Source organism: Heptranchias perlo, chromosome 25, assembly GCF_035084215.1.
Source record: "Heptranchias perlo isolate sHepPer1 chromosome 25, sHepPer1.hap1, whole genome shotgun sequence".
Taxonomy (NCBI): Eukaryota; Metazoa; Chordata; class Chondrichthyes; order Hexanchiformes; family Hexanchidae; genus Heptranchias; species Heptranchias perlo.
Window position 1 is genome coordinate 9552233 of NC_090349.1, and position 25084 is coordinate 9577316.

The 25084-nt window shown below is 46.0% G+C and overlaps 1 protein-coding gene across 1 annotated transcript in view; it reads left to right on the top strand.

Moving 5' to 3' along the window:
* The window catches only part of cdc45 (CDC45 cell division cycle 45 homolog (S. cerevisiae)), a 53870-nt gene extending 44327 nt beyond the window's left edge, over positions 1–9543 (top strand). Inside the window, exons 16-19 of the mRNA XM_068005543.1 lie at positions 3637–3755; positions 4750–4826; positions 5701–5767; positions 6759–9543. Of these exons, the coding sequence (XP_067861644.1) occupies positions 3637–3755; positions 4750–4826; positions 5701–5765 (261 nt within the window). The 3' untranslated portion in view covers positions 5766–5767; positions 6759–9543. The remainder of the gene's footprint in view (positions 1–3636; positions 3756–4749; positions 4827–5700; positions 5768–6758) is intronic.
* Positions 9544–25084: the final 15541 nt, after the last annotated feature.

The following is a 25084-nucleotide window of genomic DNA, read 5'->3' on the forward strand; positions in this document are numbered from 1 at the left end:
GTTTGGGAGCTTCCTGGTTTGAACTCCAGTCAGTGCAGAGACAGCTGACCTCAGCCAGATGGCAGTAGGGATGCTGTAATTGGCCTCTGTGCGCCTGAGCTATGGAGCGACACATCAGTCAGGACTTCTGATTCTGATTGCTGTCCAGTGAAACATGGTGTAAAATGACTGTGTGGATGTCCAGTGAGAATTGGATTGGATTTGATGTGGTGCACAACACTTGCTGTCTGGGCTCTTGCATGGTGAATGGCTGCATGGATGAGGTACCTAGTGCCTGGGGAACTGTGTTCTAGCATGAGTTAGTGCATGAAGAAGAATGAGGTGGAGGAATGGAGGTTTAATATTTGGTTTGGGAATCATTTATTCAATACTTAAATAGGAATTTCTGTGAGCGCCTATATATACTCAGAATCTTTGATTTGCTTGCGTGTCTGCATAAATACTTGGCCCACTTTTAGCGTTCATGTTATAAAATTGAAGTTGATGTTGCTAGTGCCTCCAGTTGAATCTAAATCTATATTTAAAATTTTAATGTGAAATTTTAAACCTGCTGGAAGGATTAAAAAACTTGGAGGTTTCTGTGTGTGTCTTTTGTGTGTTGGAGGAATAGATGGAGGGAAAGAAATACGTTATGCCTGTGGGTGGCTCTGTGACAGGCCATTAACAGTGTTAGATGTCACGTAATGTTAGATCCTAAAACAATAACAGTGGCAGTATATCGCCCTCGTTAGTCAGCATACGTTTCCATTCGATTGGAACATTGGATTTGCAGCAAAAATTACTAGACTAGAGGAAGACCTCCAAATCTTTTGCACGTTTCAAACTTTTTTGATTCAATATAATACTTTTACGGCTTACAAATGATCAATAGCATTTGTCAACGCCTCCGTTCTTCTACTGCAGTCGTTGGGCCTTCCTACGACTGTGGTCCCTGTACGACATCTGGAAACCCCAACAGATGTTGCTCATGCAGGGGACTGGGTGAGAGGTATGAAGTGAAAACCCACTTCTTGAAGCATGCCTCAATCTGTTTACTTTACCTAGTGAGCAACAAGTTTCAACTGACCCAAACTCTCTTTCCCTTCTCCCCCCCCCCCCCCCCCCCGCTCTCCTCCCCCCCCCCCCCCACCGCTCCCCTCCCCCCCGCTCTCCTTCCCCCCCTCCCCCGCTCTCCTTCCCTCCTCCTCCCCCCCCCCCCCGCTCTCCTTCTCCCCCGCTCTCCTTCCCTCCTCCCCTCCCCCCCGCTCTCCTTCCCTCCTCCCCTCCCCCCCGCTCTCCTTCCCTCCTCCCCTCCCCCCCGCTCTCCTTCCCTCCTCCCCTCCCCCCCGCTCTCCTTCCCACCTCCCCTCCCCCCCGCTCTCCTTCCCTCCTCCCCCCCCCGCTCTCCTTCCCACCTCCCCCCCCCCCCCCCGCTCTCCTTCCCTCCTCCCCCCCCGCTCTCCTTCCCTCCTCCCCCCCCGCTCTCCTTCCCTCCTCCCCCCCCGCTCTCCTTCCCTCCTCCCCCCCCGCTCTCCTTCCCTCCTCCCCCCCCGCTCTCCTTCCCTCCTCCCCCCCTGCTCTCCTTCCCTCCTCCCCCCCCGCTCTCCTTCCCTCCTCCCCCTCGCTCTCCTTCCCTCCTCCCCCCCCCGCTCTCCTTCCCTCCTCCCCCCCCCGCTCTCCTCCCCTCCTCCCCTCCTCCCCCCGCTCTCCTCCCCCCGCTCTCCTTCCCTCCTCCCCCCCGCTCTCCTTCCCTCCTCCCCCCCGCTCTCCTTCCCTCCTCCCCCCCGCTCCCCTTCCCTCCTCTCCCCCCCCGCTCTCCTTCCCTCCTCCCCCCCCTCCTTCCCTCCTCCCCCCCCTCCTTCCCTCCTCTCCCCCCTCCTCCCCTCCTCCCCCCCCCGCTCTCCTTCCCTCCTCCCCCCCCCCCCCCCGCTCTCCTTCCCCCCTCCCCCCCCCCCCCCCCGCTCTCCTTCCCTCCTCCCTCCCCCCCCCCCCCCCGCTCTCCTTCCCTCCTCCCTCCCCCCCCCCCGCTCTCCTTCCCTCCCCCCCCCCTCCTTCCCTCTCCCCCCCCCGCTCTCCTTCCCTCCTCCCCCCCCCGCTCTCCTTCCCTCCTCCCCCCCCCCCTGCTCTCTTTCCCCCCCCCTGCTCTCTTTCCCCCCCCCTGCTCTCTTTCCCCCCCCCTGCTCTCTTTCCCCCCCCCCTGCTCTCTTTTCCCCCCCCCCTGCTCTCTTTCCCCCCCCCCCCCTGCTCTCTTTCCCCCCCCCCCCTGCTCTCTTTCCCCCCCCCCCCTGCTCTCTTTCCCCCCCCCCCCTGCTCTCTTTCCCCCCCCCCCTGCTCTCTTTCCCCCCCCCCTGCTCTCTTTCCCCCCCCCCTGCTCTCTTTCCCCCCCCCCTGCTCTCTTTCCCCCCCCCCTGCTCTCTTTCCCCCCCCCCTGCTCTCTTTCCCCCCCCCCTGCTCTCTTTCCCCCCCCCCCTGCTCTCTTTCCCCCCCCCCTGCTCTCTTTCCCCCCCCCCTGCTCTCTTTCCCCCCCCCCTGCTCTCTTTCCCCCCCCCCTGCTCTCTTTCCCCCCCCCCTGCTCTCTTTCCCCCCCCCCTGCTCTCTTTCCCCCCCCCCTGCTCTCTTTCCCCCCCCCCCTGCTCTCTTTCCCCCCCCCCTGCTCTCTTTCCCCCCCCCTGCTCTCTTTCCCCCCCCCTGCTCTCTTTCCCCCCCCCTGCTCTCGTTCCCTCCCCCCGGCAATCAATGGTGGAGCAATTAAAATTGGGGATGCGCAAGAGGCAAGAATTGGAGGAGTGCAGAGATCTCAGAGGGTTGTTGGGCTGGAGGAGGTTACATGGATAGGGAAGGGCCAGGCCATGGAGAGATTTGAAAACAAGGATGAGAATTTTAAAATCGAGGTGTTCCTGGAGCGGGAGCCAATATACTTCAGTGATGGGTGAACGGGACTTGGTGTGAGTTAGGATACATGCAGCAGAGTTTTGGATGAGCTCGGAGGGGGACCAAGGATGGATTCTTGGGGGATTCCAGAGGTACCGGGAAGAGAAATCATTGCAGGTGATTCTCTTGCTACAACTGGATAGATAAGAATGGAACCGGGTGAGCACAGTCCCATCCAGCTGGACGACGTAGGAGAGGCTTTGAAGGAGGATGGTGTGATCAACCGTGTCAAAGGCTGCAGGCAAGTTGAAAAGGATGAGGAGAGATCGTTTATCACGGTCACAGTCACATAGGATGTCATTTGTGAATTTGATAAGGGCCATGTCAGTACTGTGGAAGAGGCAGAAACCTGATTGAAGGGATTCGAACATGGAGTTGCAGGAAAGATGTATACACGTTTACCACTACAGTGAATTTATTTTTTTGTTATAACACAAAGCTGAGGTCAGCTAACTAAGCACAGACTGGTATCAAACCTATAAGCTTCCATAACCTACTGTCAAGTGTATCTGAGCCCATAGTACATCGTGGAACTATTCTAATACAGTTGTGTCACGTTCGGGAATCTGAAGTAATTGTTAAATTGCAGTCTTAATTTCTGATCCAGGGAGGAAAACAAAAAGAGAGCTTGTCTGTTCAAATGGATCATTGGACGCTGCTTGAATTCCATGTCTGTGTTTGGTGTTTAATAAGCACTGTGCTCACTGCATTTACCCTTCCCTACAGACCAAGAACAAACGGTGTAAGGTGCTCCCGCTGGTCTTGGCGGCACCGATGGACCTGGAGAAGGGGACTGTGATCGTGACTGGAATCCCACCAGAAACTGAAAGCTCAGACAAAAAGAAGTGAGTCTGTAACTAAGCACCATGTTTATGGTGTATTAATGGGAGATGCAGTACTTCCCCCAATGATGAATGCAGCAACTGATATGGTACAGAACTGTACTCAGCCAGACAGTGCAGGAAGGCACTCGGCTGAGTTTGCTGATCTCAATTGGAGCAGCACTTCCCATGAATGTGGTTTTGAAAAGGATCAAATAGGAAACTGAATCATTGTCTCTATCTTCATATTTATCAGTTTTTTATTGCTTCACTGTCATTTTGCTATAAGAGCTTTGTATCAAAGGAGACCTGATCAAGAAACACAGGACTTGGCTTTTGAAGTTGCTGAGAGGGGTTTCTTTGTCTGTCAGATTTGCCTACAACATTAATGATGTACATCAAGGCAGTCTGTGAGGCTCAGTGATGGTGATGATTAGACATTGGCCTTTCACTTTTGGAACTTGGGTTCAAATTCAGCCCTGATTGATGGGATGAAAATCTTTTCTAGCTGTAAAGGTTCTATGTGAAATTAGTTTGGGCGTTCTCAATCCTGACCCTGAGAGCATGGGTTACGATACAAAACAACCAGCACTAATAGCCAATCTCACAGGGAAACACCATAGGAAGGTTGGTACGGGAAATGGAACAGTGTCTCTTTGGTGCAATTGGGGCTGCAGCTCTGAGGTTGGGATAGAGTGGAATGAGCTTCACTTGGCATTTAGTTGCAGTGCACAGTGTGATGCTGATTTGAGTGACAAAATGTAAAGTGTTCCATTCCACAGCATTAACATCTTTCACCTTGAGCACAAAATTCACACAAGAAAAATATTTTATGAGTGGGTTCAGACTGCAGCTGCCTCGTAACTCAGACCAGTTGGTTTGCAAGTCTCATGTGCTGCTCTTTGGGTCAACTCTGCAGCTTTAAGTAGAGCACTGCGTTTTATGTTCTGAAGTAGGGTGTAAAATTGCTGAGAAGGTGGTGCAGGAAATTCATTAAATAATCACCATTCTTTTCCAGTTTCTTTGGCAAAGCATTTGAGAAGGCAGCAGAAAGTACCAGCTCAAGGACTCTGCATGATCACTTTGATACTTCCAGTAAGTAACCTTTTAGATCACTGTGCAGCTGTGAGATCAAGTTCAGTAATAATGGTGTCAGTGACTCTCCCTGAAAGCCAGTATGAGGAAGAATTTTCTTAATTTCCCAGTGTAATTGTGATTGATTGCAGGGAGTTATCCCTTTGAAGTCTGTGTGTGTGTGTGTGTGTGTGTGTGTGTGTGGGGAATACATGTCAAAGGTTTTTGTCCATCACTTCAAACAGAATTGTTTTAGGACTTCCTTATAATACAGTCGAGGGAAATCTACTATTACCATTATAGGATGGAGTTTGTATGCTAACTGGGAAAAAAAGTTGACGTAACTTTGGAAAGTTCACATTCGATATATAAAAAATACTCTGGGTAGGTGATAGTATGTGGTAAATAAGAAACTTATCCTAATGGGTTTTTGATCCTCTCGTGTCTGTCATGAAAACTAATATGAAATGTATTTTCGAGATAACATCGCTGTTCAGTGGGATATCCTAATTGTAAACTTAAGAACAGTGCTGGCTGAATAAACATTTCACAGCAACAACTGTGCACCACTGGTATTGTGAATTACACCTTTATCCGCTTGTATCTCTATAACTCACATGCAGTATCTCATATGTGATGTATGCCCTGTTCCAGATTGATTGTACTACATCTTGTGCATATGGACTTATTCCAGCAGGGCATCTTCCCCACTCCCCCTGCCACCTGCCACCCCCACCCCAAGTCATCTATTTGGTACTGGTTTGATTTGGTCAGACCAACATAACCAGTTGCCAGTCACATTGGTACAGATGTTAAGTAGTTTAAGATGTTGCCAGCCCTGTGTGGATGCCAAGCAATAGCATTCCAATTAATCAGTAGTCTTTTTTTATTACAGTAATTGAACTGAAAACTGAGGATCGTAGCAAATTTCTGGATGCACTGATCTCTCTGCTGTCATAAAGGTGAGTGCAGCATCACTTAGGAAGTAGGGAGTACCCAGTATTTCTGGTCTAACGGGGCACTGACTCTCCAGAAACCCACTGTTCATCATGTGCCCAAGGAAAGTAAAAATACCTTTTTTTTGAAGTGGAATGACTTGTGAAACAGTGGGTCCTGAAACTGGGGGCAGACCCCTGAACTGTAGAACCAGTGACTTCAATCCAACCTACTATCCCATCTCCTTGCAGCGAGGGCACTATAAAAATGGTAACTGAAATCAACTGTAATTTTAAACCTATCCAGTAAACTGTGATGACAGAACAAACCAGATGCAGATGTGAGCTGCATTATCCAGGAACACTGCAGGGGGGAAAATGGAAAGGCAAAACATAAAGGTTTATGCCAAAATAGTAAAATATTACTGTAATCGGGATGAGATCAAAAGAAAATGGTGTATAAAGTATAAGCGGATGTTTGTAATGGAATGGCATTCACAGTGCTGAATAAGGAGCTAGCTAAGCTGTACAGGCAAGCAATGTGACCTTAATTATGGTAGTGTTTTGGCATTTTTATTACAGGCTATCATGGGTCTTGTTACAATGTTTACTCTTTATTCCAAGCACATGCTACAAGATTGTTGCTGGTTTTATGGTCCTGTTTATGCCTCTTGTATCTACATAATTATCCATGAACTTTTGAGTTTTTTTTGGGAAACATCATTCCTATCACTGGGTTTGATTCGTGCCCTGGAGTTCAGAATGGAAGGTCAGTGACACAAAGTTGTGTCTAAGTCTGATTTTATTTGCCCCTCTTTCTAAAGAAGCACATGGTAATTTTTTTAACCAATTAACTCTAAAATGATGTACTTGGGAGGCTTGACACTTGATTAAACAAACTAGTGTGTCATTCTGAATTCTTATTGCCCAACCAGGGATATCATAAATCTTCGCTGTATTTTAACTTCCTGAACCTGATGTGAGGTTCAACTAATATTTCCTGTTTCTCGTTCTTCAGGAGCATGCCTGGTGATTTTTGACTCTGAGAAGACACAAGGTTCTTCTTTTGTTTGTATTTAGTCTTGTATTGTGTAAAGTGTATAAATTGCCTGTCTGTCCTGGTGGCATGTTGTGTTTTATTGACCTTTTATATTAAGTATTGGATTGTAAATTATATAATATTGTAGGTGTGCTATTTGCCAGATTTTCTGCCATAAATTTTAAATAAAATCAGTGCCAATTTTACTTGTTTGAATTGCCGAATGACTTTGCCTCATACATTTTCTCTTTTGTGGAAATGCCTGCTCTCTGCCTATTCCTGACAGACATAGAGAATCACCTATTGGGGCTGCTACTGAGACTCATCCATGCTTTAATTTTTTTTTTGACTCTCCAAAACCAACATTCGCTAAAAAGAGAACATTTCAAACAAATGTGGCTGCACGGATCAACTCGTGGTTCCTTGTATGTTTGCTGATCATTTTCACCTCACTCCTGTCTCATCCCAACACTTTAACTGATGATTATTTCTCATTGTGGCTATGCTGGTTCCCAGAATACACCAGTACAGCCTCACGTCAAGTTAATAAAAGCGCTCAAAAGTTCTGGTTTAAAGAACTAGAACAAAGCTGTAATTCCTCTCGCATCATTGTGAAGTAGTGAATACAACCAAGAATTTTGAAGCACCATTAAGGAACCTGGTGACTGTCTGAAAGGCCTACTCCTGTTCCTATGACAGCAAACAATACAATTTCTTCCCACAGCAAGAGGCTCCAACAAAAAAAAGGGCATCTTCAATTATTTCTCCCACCCCCTTCCTTCCCTCCCCTGTCCACAGGACATGTCTGAGCAATATGCCCTTTATTGAGGGAAAGTCTTTTCTGAATTTGGCATTGCCTGATCACTACTTGATTTATCCGCCCAGGCTTTCTGCTTCTGTGCTCACTGACCTGCGGATTTCTGACGATTAAAGTAAGTGCTCAAAAAATCACTGCTTGCCGAGTGCAGAAGCAGAAAATCCTGGCCACCTACTCCTCTCTCCTACTCTTTACAATCTGGTCTGTGCACTGCACTGTGGGTCTTGACCTTTCACTTGTTCCTATTTTTTTTAAGCAATAGGTCTGTTTTTACCCAGTGGGACCATCTTATTTTTTGCTCAGGCGCTGTATTCTAGTCTTCTGCCATCTAATAGTGAAATTTATCAATATGACAATGATCTTTCCATAAACAGTACTGGGGCTTTTTTCCAGACCACTAACTTCCTGTGTCCTATCAGGAAGGACTCTGCCTTCAGCACCTTTTAGAAATTAAAGCCATGCTGGCTAGCACATGCTGAAGTGAAGTATTTGAAATGAGATCAATCTGCTCCATTGGCATTGAAGATACTATGGGGCAATTACAGTCAAATTCAATTTGCTGCCTTCAGTCCCTGGTGCAAGACTCTTCTTGATGCCTAAAAACTCAACTTCATGACTGAATGGTGTCCTAAACCTTACCACTTCCATTAACGGACGCCAAAATTAATTAATCCCTGTTGGTTGAGAGACGGAGGCAGCTTCTGGGAATTTATGTCTTTTGCAATCGTCACTTGTTTTCCTTTATCCCCAACTCTTGCTAGCCATTATTAAAGATCCAATTTAGACTGATTTGAGGGTACCCTGGATCTTGCATCAGTCCATATGTCACATTACAGGTTACACCTACTGTGTCACTATGGCGAGTGCATCTGCTCCATCAAACTCAAATTTTGTTTGCCTGGTAGATGAACAGAGGCTTGACTGTGATCAAATACCTAATTAAGAGGTAGGAAGTAACTACAGTGTATTATGCAGTTAAAACTACCCCATACTTAAAGTTTTATCACCACATACACACATAGAACAACTGTAAATTGATGCCAAACATGCATTTTTAAAAAAAATAGTGTTGTACTTGCATCGAATTTCTAAAATCAGTTGTTGATTCTGCTGCTTGAGAAGGTTCCCAAGAAAGGCTATTATGGTCACTGTCCCAGGGATTGCTCCCTTACAGGCATCTCTTTGAATTTGTTGATTTTCTATTTTGCTGAAGAAAGATAATTTAGTCATTAGCTGCTCTATAGCAGCACGTCAAATTGCATTGCTTTAGCGCCAGCAATTTTCCATTTTAGAATTTATACTAATTGCAAACATGAGTATGACACAGATTTCGTGTTTTTTTTAATACCCAGGGTCAAAATAGACACAGCTCTTCACTGAGTTTCAAATTGGAAGACAGGCACTCAGTCTGCAACAGCACAAATAACAAAAGTTTTGACCCCATTTATGGCTGAGGAACAGGTCTGTGTTAATGTTAATGTGCACAGCTTGACCGTCTGATGCAGCTGACTCCTGATTGTTAACCCACTGGAAAATCCAATGTATAATGTGATTTAGGACTGACAACATTTCCATGGGGTAAAATATCACTATTGCTAATTCAATCAATGCTGATCATCTTCATCAGTTGTGTTTCTGCACCAAAGCAAGGACACCCTTATAATCTAGGGACCCCTCGTGGTCTGCAGTTCTCCACTTGCCTTGCTACTAATACATCACAATGGGGGCTCTGTGGTGATTGATTTCATGTAACTTACCATCAGAGACTGGATTTCTAAGAACTTGTGGGAAGAGACAGTAAGAGGCACCTTACTGAAAAGAGTTGTGATCCTTGTGAACTCCTTGTGATCTGATTCCACTTCCATTGTATGTGCATTGAGCTGTTTGGAATCTTGCTGTGTCTTTGTGCTTTGATATATTTTATCTATAAATAAATCCGACCAAGTATTTGGGCCTAAACGCAATGATGTAGTGACGTATTATTTTTGCACCTTCTTTGGTTACAGGAGAACATGGTGTGCATCCCACGTGTTCCTCAGTAAGCAATTTACCACAAGTCAGAGATAATTGTTAAACCTGGGCTGCATTAACACATACCCCGCCCAGAATAAAGACACTGGTTTCTGCTGATAAGAAACTCAAAATCTGTTTATGGAACATAGTCTAACCAAGATCACAGAAAACATTGTGAAAATGCCTGAACTGTAACAATGAGATTATGCTATAATTATGGTTTAAAACTTATCTCTGCATTCTTATTTGCAATATCCAGGTTTTAAATCTTAACTATTGAAATAGTTTTTTCCCAAAGCATCCAATTCTTCACCGATTTATTCAGAAGGGAAGCAGCCTTCCCTGATGTTTAGTGCAATTTGAATGTGCCAACATTTTCTTAAGAACTTCAAAGAAGTGGGAGGACATTTAATGACTTCAAACTACATCAAGTTGTGCAGCTGTTTCCTAACTTCCTGATAACTGGCAGTATGGTAACCAAATGTAATTCTTTGCTTTACAATTCACGTTCAGTGTTAAGTGAATGTTGAGAAAAGATGTTTGAATTGCATTTGGACAGATCTTGCAACAGTCTCGACTTGCAGCCCAAAAAAGTCTCCTTAATGTTCGACAGAGGAAACTTAACTCTTTCCGTGGACACCTCGGCCAGACTTCTTGGTGTAATTTAAATCCGTATAAATTTACAGACCTCCTTGATATTTTCTTGTTGTGCTAATATAGATATGGTTTTGTCATACTTATCATGTGTTGGAGATGAGCAATGTTAGAACGTTATTGGCTGGATTACTGACCTGTGTTGAGTTAGCTGATCTCAGCTGGGGTGGTAGAAGAGACACTACAATTGACCTCTACATCCTTGGGCTAAGGAGGAGGCAGGTTTCCTGCCTGTGATCCAGTGGTCGTAGCTATTGCATAAGTGGGATGGCAAGCAAGGACAGGACCTGGCTTAGCTGTGATGCCCGCAGTGTCATACAGCCTGCGAAGACTCACTAACTGGTCACGCGCATGAATGGGCTGTGTGGCGAGTGCCCCAGCATCCATGAAATTATAAACCAGCCAAATCAATACCTCCAGCAAAGGAGGGGAGTACAATCAATTTGCTTAGGGTGGGAGAAACGGTATTTTTGCAGGTACCTTTTGTAGTTCCCATTTGTCATTGATCCAAGAACAAAAGAGGCATGAAACAAGAATGGACATTCAACTGCCAAACCTTTTCCTTTCACAGACCATATGTTCCCCAACTGACATTATGGATTAAGTAGAGTAAGAAATGCTGTTTAACACATCGGACCAACAATACAACAGGAACAGAAACGCTCCGCTATTGATTCAATCTTGTACATAATCTTTCCCATTGCTGCCATTCTCAATTAAGAAGATATCCAGTCTTGCATGGTTAGAATAATTTTACATCTGAAGGTAACAGGATACTGAAAGGAGCCCTTTATACTAAATTTTGGATAAATTAATTACAACTATATTCTGCAGTGTGTATGTGCAAAGTTAATAGAATTTATTTCAGTAGATAGAATGAATTTATTTACTTGTCATTTGATCTTATTTCCTCTCATCACAACCTGCCCTATTTTGAAACTACATGGTTGCTGCTCCTCTGAAATTTCTTGCCCTGTTTTAAACTGTGAATGGTCTGCTGTAATTTCAGTATCCTTACTCACTTGACTGTTCTGTAATATGTCCTCCAGCACCTATATTGGAACTAGCCTGTGACTTTACATTAGTTGCTGTGGAAGCCACAGGATCCCAGCAAATCAAAAAAACGGGAAAATTCTTTGTGGTTCAGAGTCTCCAATGGGATTCATCTGTGTTGAAATCTAAACTCATTGAGTTTGAGAAAGAAACCATTCATTCTTTTTCAGGATCTCAAAACTGTGGAGCTCCTTACCTGCTTTGGTCTTTCCTCACTCCGACAATCTTAAAGCTTTTAAAACCCAATCTTGCACTCAACAAATCAGTTTCCAGATTAACATGTCTTTCCATCACCAAAATCACTTACTACCATCTCTGCCTCTACCTCAGCCCCAACACTGCTTGAACCCTTATCCACACTTCTATCAATTCTGGCTAAATTTCTCCATTGGCCTCCCATCCTCCACTCTACATAAATTCCAGGTTGTCCAAAACTCAGCCATCCATATCCTGTCCCACAGTAAGTCCTGCTCGGCCATCACCTCCATCCTTCCTGAACCACATTGACTCCCAATGTGTTAAATTTAAAATCCTTGTCCTCATCTTTAAACCCCTCTATGGCTTTGCCACCCCTCCCTCAATTTCTAGAACATCCTCCACCTTTACATCCCCACCTGCACTCTTCAGTCTGCTGACTCTGACCTTTTGTGTGTTTCACCCTCCCTTTGCCCTACCATTAATGGCAGACCCTTCAGCTGCTCCAGCCCTACTCTCTAGAACTCACTCCCTTAACCCCTCTGCTTCTCCACCTTTAAATACCTTGTCAACCAAGCTTTTTGTCACCTTTCCTAATATCCTGGCTAGGTATTGTTCCTTTATCTGACCTGTAAAGTGCCATGGATTTTTTTTCCATTAAAGGCACTATATAAATGCAATTTGCTGTTATCTTCTTTGCTCTTGAAACTTGTTGGATCTTCAAAATCCATTTCTTTGATCATGCCTTCATTAGTCTTCCTTAGTTGTTCCACTGCTTATTATCCATTCTGTTTTGTAAAGCGCCTTGGGATGTTTACTACATTAAAGACGCTGTGTAAATAAAAGTTGTTGCTGAAGAGGTGGAAAGATTAGAAAATCTGCTAGAGGACCAAGGGTTCCTTAAGGTCTCAATAATGGAACATTAGGAAAAGTATCCTTGGTGGTGCAGTGAAGACCTGTAACAGGTTTACGGTATTAAGGTCCTGTGTGGTTGAGGTAAGTAAAGTGTAGAGATGAATTTCCGAAGTGAGAAGGTAAGTGAAGCAAATCAGATGGTGGTACCTAGAAGTGACATGGTACAGGGTAATAGAAAGACAGAATGCAGCTCAACAATAGGGGAACTCAATAATGGCGCAAGTGGATAGTGGCTTCTGCAAGCGGAATCATTTTACTGGTTTTCTGGGAGTAAATGTGAAGGATGGGGGAGCTGATCCAGTCGAGGTTTTACATTATATTGGACATCAAATTCTTTCAGGCTCAATTCAGGATGTCTGCATTAGAATGGCCAGTCTTAAGAATGTAAAGAACGAGTATAACTGCCACGTCAGATCCAGTGTCATTCCACATGCTCTGTTACGCTTCACCTAGGCTGACTCCAGCAGACTTTATATAATTTGTGATCGGGACCTTAGGTATTTGGTAAAGTGCATAAGGATTAAACAAAGTACACTTGCTAAACTTAATTGTTTTCATGGTAGTCCAGCAGCGCTCAGGGATATAATCGGATGTAATTAATGGAAATAACTGGTCAGTTTCAATGGGACAGCAAATAATATTTCACCCCAATACAGTCCCTGTAGCTTCCTGATGGCTCGGAGGCTAATGAGTCATACAGATCAGGAAGGTCCCAAGTTTGAGCGGTGAGGGGGACGGGGAGGTGGGAGGCACCGCACGGCCTCAGTATCCCCAGCCTATGGAGATGCAAAAATAGCCAAGATCCCTGCTCCTATTTTCCAGTGATCCCTGTGTGCATGTTGAGTGAGGACTAAGTTAAGCTTAGTTGTGGTGACCCTGGTGGTTGAATAGTCCACTGACGCACACTGTCCAGGTACACACATGGAGAATGGCTTCTTTCGAGTCCACCGGAGAACCACAACCACATGTGGAACAGGGCACCGCCCTGAGCAGCGGCCTTCAGCAGAAAAGGGGCAACGGGGGAGGGGGGAAGCAAAGGGAAAACTAGTAATTGAAAATTGTACATCCCCATGAAAACAATTAGTGGAACCTGCCTTAGACAGTTGAAGTCTTAGAATACATGTTTCATAGAGCAGAGATGCCTTCGAGCGTGTACTCCAGTTGCAGTTTAAATATATGTCTTCGAGAGTAGATACCTCAAATAGCGAGCACCTTGGAAAGCAGGTACTTTAAACGCCATGTAGTTCAAGAAATGGTGACTTCAATAACATTATTTCTGTAGCCAGTCTCCAGCCTAGTGTAACAGCATTTGTGGCTATAGGCTGGTGTTTTTGCCTGTCTCGTTGGCTCTTTTTTTGCCAGATTGTCTGCTAGTCTTTACTCTCTAACCAGTAGCCCGTGTTTCCGGTCAGGCCCCTGTTAAGCTTCACTTTCCACTCTCTGAATCGTTGGAATTCCCCTCTTGTTTATTAAAACGTTTGCAGCAAGTCAGCAGAAAAAAAAGAAATCAAAGAAATTCTGCAATGGGTTGGAATTCAACACACCAGGGGAGGATTGAACTCCCCTGGCCTGGAGAACGAAGATTCCTCCCATCAGAAAGGTTCTCACTGGGTCCTAAAGGCTTCTCAGTACAAGGAAACCCGCTAAAATACATATGGATCTGGAGTTTCCTTATCATTTGGTCCAGATACACCGTTAGTCCAACAAACCTTGAGTCAGAACGAATCTCAGTTCACAAAATTGGCCACGCCTCTGACTCTCAAATGCGAGTGTCTTCCAATTGCACTTGTTCGGCGATCTGTCAACATTGCAACCAGATTTTCAGGCGCATCAGGAACGAAAGTCATTTTTTCTGGTCATTTAATTTAAATTCTTTTTGTGTGTTTTTTAAAAATTATCCTCACTCAGACCTGCTCTGAATTTTCTGTTTCTTTAAATGCATTTTTATGGCAAGTATAAGTCACAGTAAAACTTCCCTGATTGCAGGTTCTTAAAAATGCTGCATTTAATGTGCATGAATGATGGTTAAAAGAGTTGAAACTTTTAAGAAGAAATATAGGAGTGTGGGTTTTGCGTTTCATTGGGCTCCATTATTTACGCTGATTTAAGTCCATTTTAAGTTGGGGGGTGTTGTAATAAGATTGGGAGGCTACTTGGGTATAACAACAAAAACAACATGATCCTTTAATGTAGTAAAAAGTCTGGTCAAAGAGATAGGTTTTAAGGAGCGTCTTAAAGGAGGAGAGAGAGGTGAAGAGGTTTAGGGAGAGAATTCTGGAGCTCAAGGCCTAGGCAGCTGAAGGCATAGCCGCCACTGGTGGAATGATGAAAATCGAGGATGCGCACGAGGCAAGAATTGGAGGAGCTCAAAGATCTCAGAGGGTTGTAAGGATGGAGGAGGTTACAGAGTTAGGGAGTGGCGAGGCCATGGAGGGATTTGAAAACAAGGATGAGAATTTTAAAATCGAGGCGTTGCCGGACCGGGAATCAATGTAGTTCAGCGAGCACAGGGGTGATGGGTGAATGGGACTTGGTGCAAGTTAGGATACGGGCAGCAGAGTTTTGGATGTGCTCAAGTCCATGGAGGGTGGAAGATGGCCGCCAGGAGAGCATGGAATAACCAAAGGCATGGATGAGAGTTTTAGCAGCAGATGAGCTGAGGCAGGGGCAGAGACGGACGATGTTATGGAGGTGGAAGCAGGCGGTCTTGGTGATGGAGTGGATATATGGTTGGAAGCTCATCTCAGGGTCAAATAGGATGCCAAGGTTTAGAACCATCTGGTTCAGCCTCAGACAGTGGCCAGGGAGAGTGATGTAGTCGGTGGCTGGGGAAATGAGTTTGCGGCGGGGACCGAAGACAATGGCTTTGGTGTTCCCAATATTTAGTTGGAGGAAATTTTTGCTCATCCAGTACTGGATGTCAGACAAGCAATGTGGCAAATCAGAGACAGTGGAGGAGTTGAGGGAGGTGGTGGTGAGGTAGAGCTGAGTGTCGTCAGGGTACATGTGGAAACTAACGTGTTTTCGGATGATGTTTCCGAGGGGCAGCATATAGATGAGAAATAGGAGGGGGCCAAGGATAGATCCTTGGAGGACTCCAGAAATAACGGTGCAGGAGCAGGAAGAGAGGCCATTGCAGGTGATTCTCTGGCTACGACTGGATAGATAATAATGAAACCAGGTGAGTGCGGTCCCACCCAGCAAGACGACGGAGGACAGGCGTTGAAGAAGAATGGTGTGGTCAACCATGTCAATGGCTGCAGACAGATGAGGAGGGTTAGTTTACCATCGTCACAGTTACATAGGATACTTAAGCATAACTTGACATCGCAAATTTAGCGCAGCTTTTGGCGCAATTTCGGGTGCAACTTCCGGTTTGCCCCAATAAGGAAACTCCAGGTCCATGAACGAGTATAAATCAATCCAGGACACCATTATTTCAGTTGAAATCAATATTATCAAGTGGTGCTATGTTATGTAGCACCCGAGTTACCTGGTATCAATTCATTTACCAAGGGTAAATTCATTCCGTTTATGGAAACGGCAAAGTGAACACATTTGGATGTCAGTTAAATCCCACGGCTGCCTCTGGTGATTACAACAATTGCACCTTCTCTATTCGGAAGCACTTGTGACCAAGGCTAACCGTGCCCATTCCAACGGCTCCTCCAAGGCGCTGTGCATTAACCGCTCAAAAGGAATTCTCTATAGCACACGGGGCAATGGTTTCATTCATATATTTGACTTGAAATGTATTTTAAATACATAATAGAAAAGCAGATGGGAAACCGAAAAGAGAGTCTATCCAGCCTCAGCCCGCTACTGCACAACTCCACTGAGGGAAAACCCCAAAGCTCTCCTCGGGAAATGAAAATCGGGAGAGATGTATAGGGCGCCTGATCCGCTAACGCCAGTTTTACACTGCCCAAAGTCAAAATTACCCCCGTTATCTCCAATGCAACCTGCAAGAAATGGAAGGGCCGTCGCATCCAGCGAGACCTGGATCACAGACTTCAAGAAATGGAAGCCCGCCACAAACGGCAATGATCAAGTCGCTCCTCATCCAAGTCAAAAAAGAACTGTAGGCCATACTATTAGGCCCAAGCAGGGAAAATACCGTGAACGGGAGGACAGCTCTGACCAAACTCCTCACATATACCCAAAAAGCCCACAAACCGAACAATTACAGCAACTAAGGGAAACGATTGCGAACTTAACTATCCCTACTAAATTTAGACAATTTTCAAACTCCTACATCTGCGTCTCCGGTCACCCAACCAGTAACCGTGCCATTCTAGCTCTGGGAGGTGAACTCACCGAGCCTGGATTTCTCCGGGTTAACATCCCTCCTCTTGCTGGGCTCATCTAAGATGGGCGGAAAGTAACAACTGCACCAACATACAAAAATAGTTACCAAGGAATCAATTCACCACAAACTGACCCACCCCAACAAATGAACCTCAGCCTGCCCCTCCCCTTTATTTCCACCTCATATTAAATAAAAACAGAAAATGCTGGAGAAGCTCAGCAAGTCAGGCAGCGTCTGTGGAGAAAGAAACAGAGTTCACCTTTCGTCAGAGGCTGAAATGTTAACTCTGTTTCTTTCTCCACAGATGCTGCCTGACTTGCTGAGCATCTCCAGCATTTTCTGTTTTTATTTCAGATTTCCAGCATCCGCTTTTCATTCCCTTATTTCCACCCATATCCTCAGTTACCTCCATAGCCCCGAAAACAAACACCTGTGGTGGGTATCTCTAATGCGTAAATGTGACATATCCAGTAAGTAAGTATGCTGACTAATTCGCTAATGTAAGTTATAAACTAATGTGTGAAAGGCTAACATGACTCGGCGTTCCATGTAGAATTCTAAATACTGAACTATTTAAAATAGATATACGTAACAATTGAGTGAGAGGAGTTAGTATCTTTACTCAACTGGACTATTAATATTATCAACAAATACACAGCATAACCTCAATACTCGTTTTATCCTCGTTTCGTTTTTTGTTTTCTACATTTATAGAGAACTGTAAACGGGCAGAGCATCAGAGACCTGCACCAACACTCAACCATAATTCCCCATCTGTGCACACTTAAAGATCATGATATGCGGATACGAGCCACTGAATTTCTAGACCTGAATCATATTTTTATCTGATCCGAAATATTTTCTCTCGGAACGTATTCAGTATTTATTTGTAAGGCCAAGGCAGATCTCTGCGTTTCTAGTTATAAAGGAGGAGGATGGGACGCGGCCGCGATCACCCGTTCCCCTAAAACAGTCCGCGAATGGACTTGCATACGTTGGCAGCGATTGGCTGAACCGATTTCCTCGCTGCACCTCAACAAGTCTTAGAACCCTGGGGAACTCCGGTTCACTGCCAACTCACAGACCTGCTAAGCTTCACTCATTTGGAGTGAGACTCATTCACGTTAATCTTCGTCCTAAATTTACCAACACGTAAGCAATTCCTGCAAAAGAGAGAAAGATACACAGAAAGAGAGAATGGCCTCTGATAGAGTCCAAATTGGGCTATTTTTGATGGTGTGATTAGAATTCCTCAGGTCCTCTTTGGACTGTATGTGTGGTAAAGAACGAGCTGGAACAGAAAATTGAGTGTTTTGACCATAGTTTATAAATTCTCTCTGCGTTGCATTTGTTAGCTTAAAATATAATGTTAAATAAAGATACTAGCCTCAAAATAATTCTGCAACTGTCTGTTTGGAGAATGGCTGCTATTCTGACTCAGGATGTGGAGATGCCGGTGATGGACTGGGGTTGACAATTGTAAACAATTTTACAACACCAAGTTATAGTCCAGCAATTTTATTTTAAATTCACAAGCTTTCGGAGGCTACCTCCTTCCTCAGATTTTCACATCGTTCACCTGAGGAAGGAGGTAGCCTCCGAAAGCTTGTGAATTTAAAATAAAATTGCTGGACTATAACTTGGTGTTGTAAAATTGTTTACAATTCTGACTCAGAGGAGAGAGAGCTACCGCTGAGTCAAGGCGGGCATCTTATTACCATTTGGACTAACTTACTGTCGCTGCTTGCTTCTGTAAATGGTTTTATGTGTGAATAAACCTGTTTGGTATTTTAGTCTGTTAGAAAGTGTCTGAAGTGACTGATATTAATCGTCATATAAAGTGCCATGGGCATGGTGTAAATCCCAGAACTAACAAACGACTCTATTGTTGTCCATGGCAAGTTATTTTGCACACAAATCCTCACCAGTTCATAGGAAGTGTGGGATCACCTATGGGAGCCAGCTTTTGTATTGGACACGAGATAAGGTATTTGGGGAGAGACGGAATTGCACACCTGTGTTCTGGTCCTGTTACAATTTGCACCTGTTTATTCGAATGGTGTTGTGACATTAAATCCTTCCCGTAGCTTTGTTCTTGCGGTTCTAATGCTATTTTCACTCCGATTTTCTATTTATGATCTAGAGGGCGCGTGGACCCCGAGTGCCAATTTTTAAACACACACCCTGCAGGGAGCATCGACTCTGAGACTCGAACAGCCCCTGGATTCCATTTTTAATTAGGACTTGTTAAAAAAAAATCCTTAGACAATCCGATCCCACACTGAGCCTTGGCTGCAGTTGCTGTAAGGTTACAACAAGATAGACAGATAATGTAAGGAGAATATGAAATAATCAAGTTAATGACCAGCACAGGCAGAGTGATTTGTTTAGCCTTCGATCACTCCTAGTACGATATTGGAATTTAACTTAACGATTCGCTTATAGTGCAGCTCCGCGCATCTTCTTCGTGTTTGTGATACCGATCCTCTATCTTTATCCGTCTAACTAGTTGATCTGTTCCAATAAAGTCATCACAATATCGTTAACAATCCTCGCATTTCCCATTTGCTCTCACAAAGCTCCCTGCTGCAGATGGCTAACACGATGGGATTAGAAATGGCTATTTATCACTCAATGACTAAGCACAGGAAAACACTCGGAAACTTCCAAGGCTTTGTTTGAATAGACTGTGAAAGAGCGCTAAAGACCGCGTGTTAACGGGGCCACCTGGGAGGAGAGGATGCGATATTTGAGTGTATGTTGCTTTCTATTTTTGCTCATTCTCACTTTCTTTGAAAGTGTCTCATTGCTGTCTCTCTTTTCTGTCTCTGTGTCTCCTGCACTTTCTAATTGCTTTTATGCCTTTGTCCCTTTCTGCTTCTGTTTACGCCTTCGTCTCTTGGAATCTCTTCTCCTCCCCCTCACTTTCTCCCTCCCTATCTCCGTCCTTCTCTCTGTGTCACTATCTCCATCTCGTTCCTCCTCTCCCTCCTCTCGTTTAAATAATCGGCGAGCGGAGCTCACAAACTAATCCAAGTTCTCTTTGTTCTAATGAAGCCACTTTAAACCTTTCACTGGGCCTCCCCAAATCCACAGCGTTGTGATGTGCTGCTGGCATTTCTCTCCATTTTAATTGCCCTCCCGTTTCCTCCCATCTTCCGCTTAGTCCTTTCTAATTAAAAATTAATATCTTAATGCTCCAGGAATATGATTGGAAAACAATGGAACGGACCGTGCCCTGATCCCGACTCGAGAAACGGTTCCCCCTTTGATATGGCCGAAATCTGTCCGATAATGTAGCAACTGACACTTGGAGAAACGCATCTTTTACAAAGCTATAAAGAGCGCACAGTATCCAGGCAACGGGGAAATCCTTTACTGTTGCCATGGCGTTTCTCTCTCTTTCAATGACGTTAGGAATGAAGAGTTTCTTTATCTAATTGAAGGCTGAAAAGATTTCAGCTTTCTGCCGCAGAAAATCTGGACTAAACCCGAGAGAGCAGCCTTGCCCAGCAATCCTCCCCACTTCCCGCAGCATTCCTTCCCTCCCCGGGGCCATCCTTCCTTCCCCGAGCAATGCTCTCCCTGGGGCAATCCTCCCCACTTCCCGGGGCAATCCTCCCCACTCCCCGGGGAAATCCTCTCCACTCTCCGGTGCAATCCTCCCCACTCCCCGGGGCAATCCTCCCCACTCGTCGGGGCAATCCTTCACACTACGCGGGGCAATCCTCCCCACTCCCCGGGGCAATCCCCCCCCACTCCTCGGGGCAATCCTCCCCACTCCCCGGGGCAATCCTCCCCACTCCCCGGGGCAATCCTCCCCACTCCCCGGGGCAATCCTCCCCATTTTCCGGAGAATCCTCCCCACTCCCCGGAGCAATCCTCCCCACTCCCCGGGGCAATCCTCCCCACTCCCCGGGGCAATCCTCCGCACTCCCCGGGGCAATCCTCCCCACTCCCCGGGGCAATCCTCCCCACTCCCCGGGGCAATCCTCCCCACTCCCCGGGGCAATCCTTTCCACTCCCCGAGGCAATCCTCCCCACTCCTCGGGGCAATCCCCCCCACTCCCCGGGGCAATCCTCCCCACTCCCCGGGGCAATCCTCCCCACTCGTCGGGGCAATCCTCCGCACTCCCCGGGGCAATCCTCCCCACTCCCCGGGGCAATCCTCCCCACTCGTCGGGGCAATCCTCCGCACTCCCCGGGGCAATCCTCCCCACTCCCCGGGGCAATCCTCCCCACTCGTCGGGGCAATCCCCCCCACTCCTCGGGGCAATCCCCCCTACTCCTCGGGGCAATCCCCCCCACTCCCCGGAGCAATCCCCCCCACTCCTCGGGGCAATCCCCCCTACTCCCCGGAGCAATCCCCCCCACTCCCCGGGGAATCCTCCCCACTCCTCGGGGCAATCCTCCCCACTCCCCGGGGCAATCCTCCCCACTCCCCGGGGAATCCTCCCCACTCCTCGGGGCAATCCCCCCCACTCCTCGGGGCAATCCCCCCCACTCCTCGGGGCAATCCTCCCCACTTTCCGGGGAATCCTCCCCACTCGTCGGGGCAATCCTCCGCACTCCCCGGGGCAATCCTCCCCACTTTCCGGGGAATCCTCCACACTCCCCGGGGCAATCCTCCCCACTTTCCGGGGAATCCTCCACACTACCCGGGGCAATCCTCCCCACTTTCCGGGGAATCCTCCACACTACGCGGGGCAATCCTCAACACTCCCCGGGGCAACCCTCCCCACTTTCCGGGGCAATCCTCCCCACTTTCCGGGGAATCCTCCCCACTCGTCGGGGCAATCCTCCACACTACGCGGGGCAATCCTCCGCACTCCCCGGAGCAATCCTCCGCACTCCTCGGGGCAATCCTTCGCTTCCCTACAGCGATGAGTCCAACACAAAACTTTTGGGCCCCTCACTGCCGGTCAGGAGCAGGTTAGGGTATTCCAGGCTAATCAGCACGTTAATTATATTGGAGGAAACAGCAACTTGGAGCTCTTCCTGCCACGCAATGTAATGTGACATTGATGTAGAATATATTAATACGCACATTATTAGGTAGCCTAACAACAGGGGCAACAGTAATAGTCAGTGTCTCAGGAAACGGACCCTGCTGGAAACACAAGAAAATCTTGGGAGAAATTGTATTGGGAAACCATTACATAGTTGTAGTGACACAAGCAACAGCCGCACTGAAATGAGGCTCAAACTAATTCTGCGCTTTACCTCGAGGATGTTCCCACTTTCTTGGAGCTGTTCACAAGCCTGACGAGCGACAGAGCGCCTGCCATAGACAACCCTTTCTAATGGCAAATTACAACTTTTTATGTGATACTTGCTCAGAATGCATTTAAGAACAGAGAGTAAAATGGGGGTCGTTTTTTTATGAGTATCTTGCACTATTTATATTATCTGGTGTCCGACATAGCCGTTTGTTGGCCAGGGTAGAGAGTGAGATTAACCCCACCGCCTACACAGGTCGCTTCAGATACAACAGCGCTGGAGGCAACTCATTCCCTGGAGCGTGAGCACTGACGCTCGGGATTTTATTATTGTACTTTTCACACTGAAACGAATGCCTTAAAGAGGCCAGTCTTCCATCAGAGGTGATCGCAGTTCTTTCTGACTTTACATTCAACGCGATGTCTTCGTTCATGTCAAAATGCAATATTTTGTTTCACACATGTGTTAACTGTCGTTACTTTTGTTGCTCCCAGAAAAGAAGGGAATGACGTCCCTCATATAGCGAATCTCGCCTAAAATAAGCCCCTTCGATCACCTAAAGGCGAAAGGGTAGATATCCAGTCGGAAAAGAGGGGACATTTAAGAAGGAAACTGAAATCACAGTCAAAGTGGCGACGCCTTGATTTTAAAATTCTCATCCTTGTGTTCAAACCCTTCCATGGCCTCGCGCTACTCCATTCTGGGCTCCCGCTGTCGTGCCTTCGGCCGTCTAAGTCCTAGCCTTTGGAATTCCCTCCCTAAACCCCTCCTCCTCTCTACCACTCTCTCTTCATTTAAGGCACTCCTTAAAACCTACCTCTTCCCTCCTGTGAAGCGCATTGGGACGTTTTACTACGTTAAAGGAGCTATATAAATGCAAATTGTTGTTGTTTACTGGAGGTTATTTGAAGGGAGGGAAGTAGCAAAAGGAAAAAGTGGTTTAGGGATAGAATTCCAGGACCGCAGTGGTTGAGTGATGGCCTCTTACAAACACCTCGCCTGTTCCCACCACATCCCAAAGTGCTTCCTGGGTATGAATTACTTTGAAGTGCAGTCACTGTTGTTATATTTGCAAATGTGGCAGCCAATTTGCGCACAGTAAGGTCCCACAAACAGCAATGAAATAAATAACCAGCTAATTTGTTTTTGGTGGTGTTGGTTGAAGGATAAAAAGGCTAGGAGAGTGGGAGAACTGCTCCGATCTTCCAATAGTGCGGTGTGATCTTTTAAATCCACCTGAGTAGTCAGAGTGGGCCTCCGTTTAACGTCACATCAAAAAAACGGCACCTCTGGCAATGCTGCACTGGGTCAATACTCCATCGAAGCATTGGATTGGATTATGTGCTCAAGTCCATGGAGTGCGGCTTGAACACATTACGTTGCTATCACTGAGCCAGACTGACGCCTCAGGGACTGGGGGGCAAGCATTAATCTTAAGGAGAGGATGGGGACAGGGATGTAGGCTGGAGGAGCTCACTTAGCTAGAATAAAGCAAAACCATGGATGTTTTTGAAGATGAGAATCTTGGTCAATTTGCTGTGGTACCGGGAGCAGAGTTTCCCCAGCCCCTTAATGCCCTCTCATGCGAACTAAGGACAGAGGTAATATCCAAGTATATGAAATGAACAGAAATGATTGATCTCAGGCAAAATAATTAACAAAGCACAAAACTCCACTGCTAACTTAAAACAGTAATAAACAAGGGCGTCATTGTAGGGCTGAGTATATTTGACGTCCTTTCACTACTGGTATTGGGTTCAAACCAGGCTAGACAGAAGAGGTGACGACCTCCTCTCTCTAGTCCTTGCTATCGTTAAAAATGTAGAGTTCAGTCTCAACCAGTCTACATCACAAAGCTATTTGGCAGGTGACAAGTGACGGGGAGATTAATAACGTTCAGAAGTTTCTCAACAAATTAAGCAGGTAGGCTAAGGAATAGCAATGATTTTTAATGTAGATAAATGTGAGATGATACACAGTAGCACAGGAAATATCGAACCTGCACGCAATCAATCAGTATCCATTAGCAAAAGTGCAAACGGAAAAGGTTGTGATTATGAACCTTTCGCTAAAAGTTTCCAGGCAGTGTAAAGCTGTTATCAATGGGGTTAGTTAAGCACCGAGATGCATCTCAAGGGGTAACTTACAAGTGCAAACAGGTTCTTTTAAACGTATACAACTCAATAGTAAGGCCACATTTACAACATTCTGCGCAATGTTGGAACCCCACCTTCAAAGCGACATTAATTCATTGGACCGGGTTCAAGGATAATTCTGTAACTCAAATAGGAAAGAAAGCCTTGGGGGGCGGGGGCGAAATCTGTTTAAAGCCCCTTCCCCATATTGATCACGAAAAATGTATTCGCACAAATACTTCATATTTATATATATATATATATGCTGCTCAGTGGGGATCCACTATTATAGTTCTGCTTCTTTCCGGCCCGGTCAGGTCACCGACGGGGAGGTGTCCTGGGGCAGCTCCATCTTTTAAATGGAGGTTGGAACTTACAAACAGCGTGCGAATGAAACCCTGAAACGCGCACTACGGCAGAATCCAATCCGACTGGCCAGGATAGTACGATTGGAATAATATTCAGGAGTTTTTGCTCAATTATTCTTGGTGGTCAGTGAACGATTTCCCAGATTACTTCTTGGATGTTTTATTTCCTCGTCTTCCGTCTCCCTCAGGAGATTGGATGGACTGGGCAGAGAACATAACACGGTCGATGGAGGGGAATGATTTGATGAGCCCAGTGGTCTGTCTGGGTCCACACGTACTTGTGCTATTTTGTGCTCCAAATGTCCTATTAATTGGCAATCTTGCTCATGCAATAAGGATGACTAATGTGGGGAAAATTAATGCAACGTGAGGATAAGATAACAGAACCCCGTTGGAGGTAGTTGGTAGCGTTTTTTTTAGTTTGGGGTTATAGTACATTATTGGGATGTTCCTGTGAGGCTGGGTTTGTAGTATTCACCCATAAGGTGTATAATGTTGGGAGATTATAAACTCTCTTCCGAAGATGGGATCGCAGCATCCTGTTGAGACTAGTTGGGGTTCCCTGGGTTCTATGGAGCCTACGTTGTTGATGCTAAGTCATTTGGGATAATTTTAATTGTGGGCGA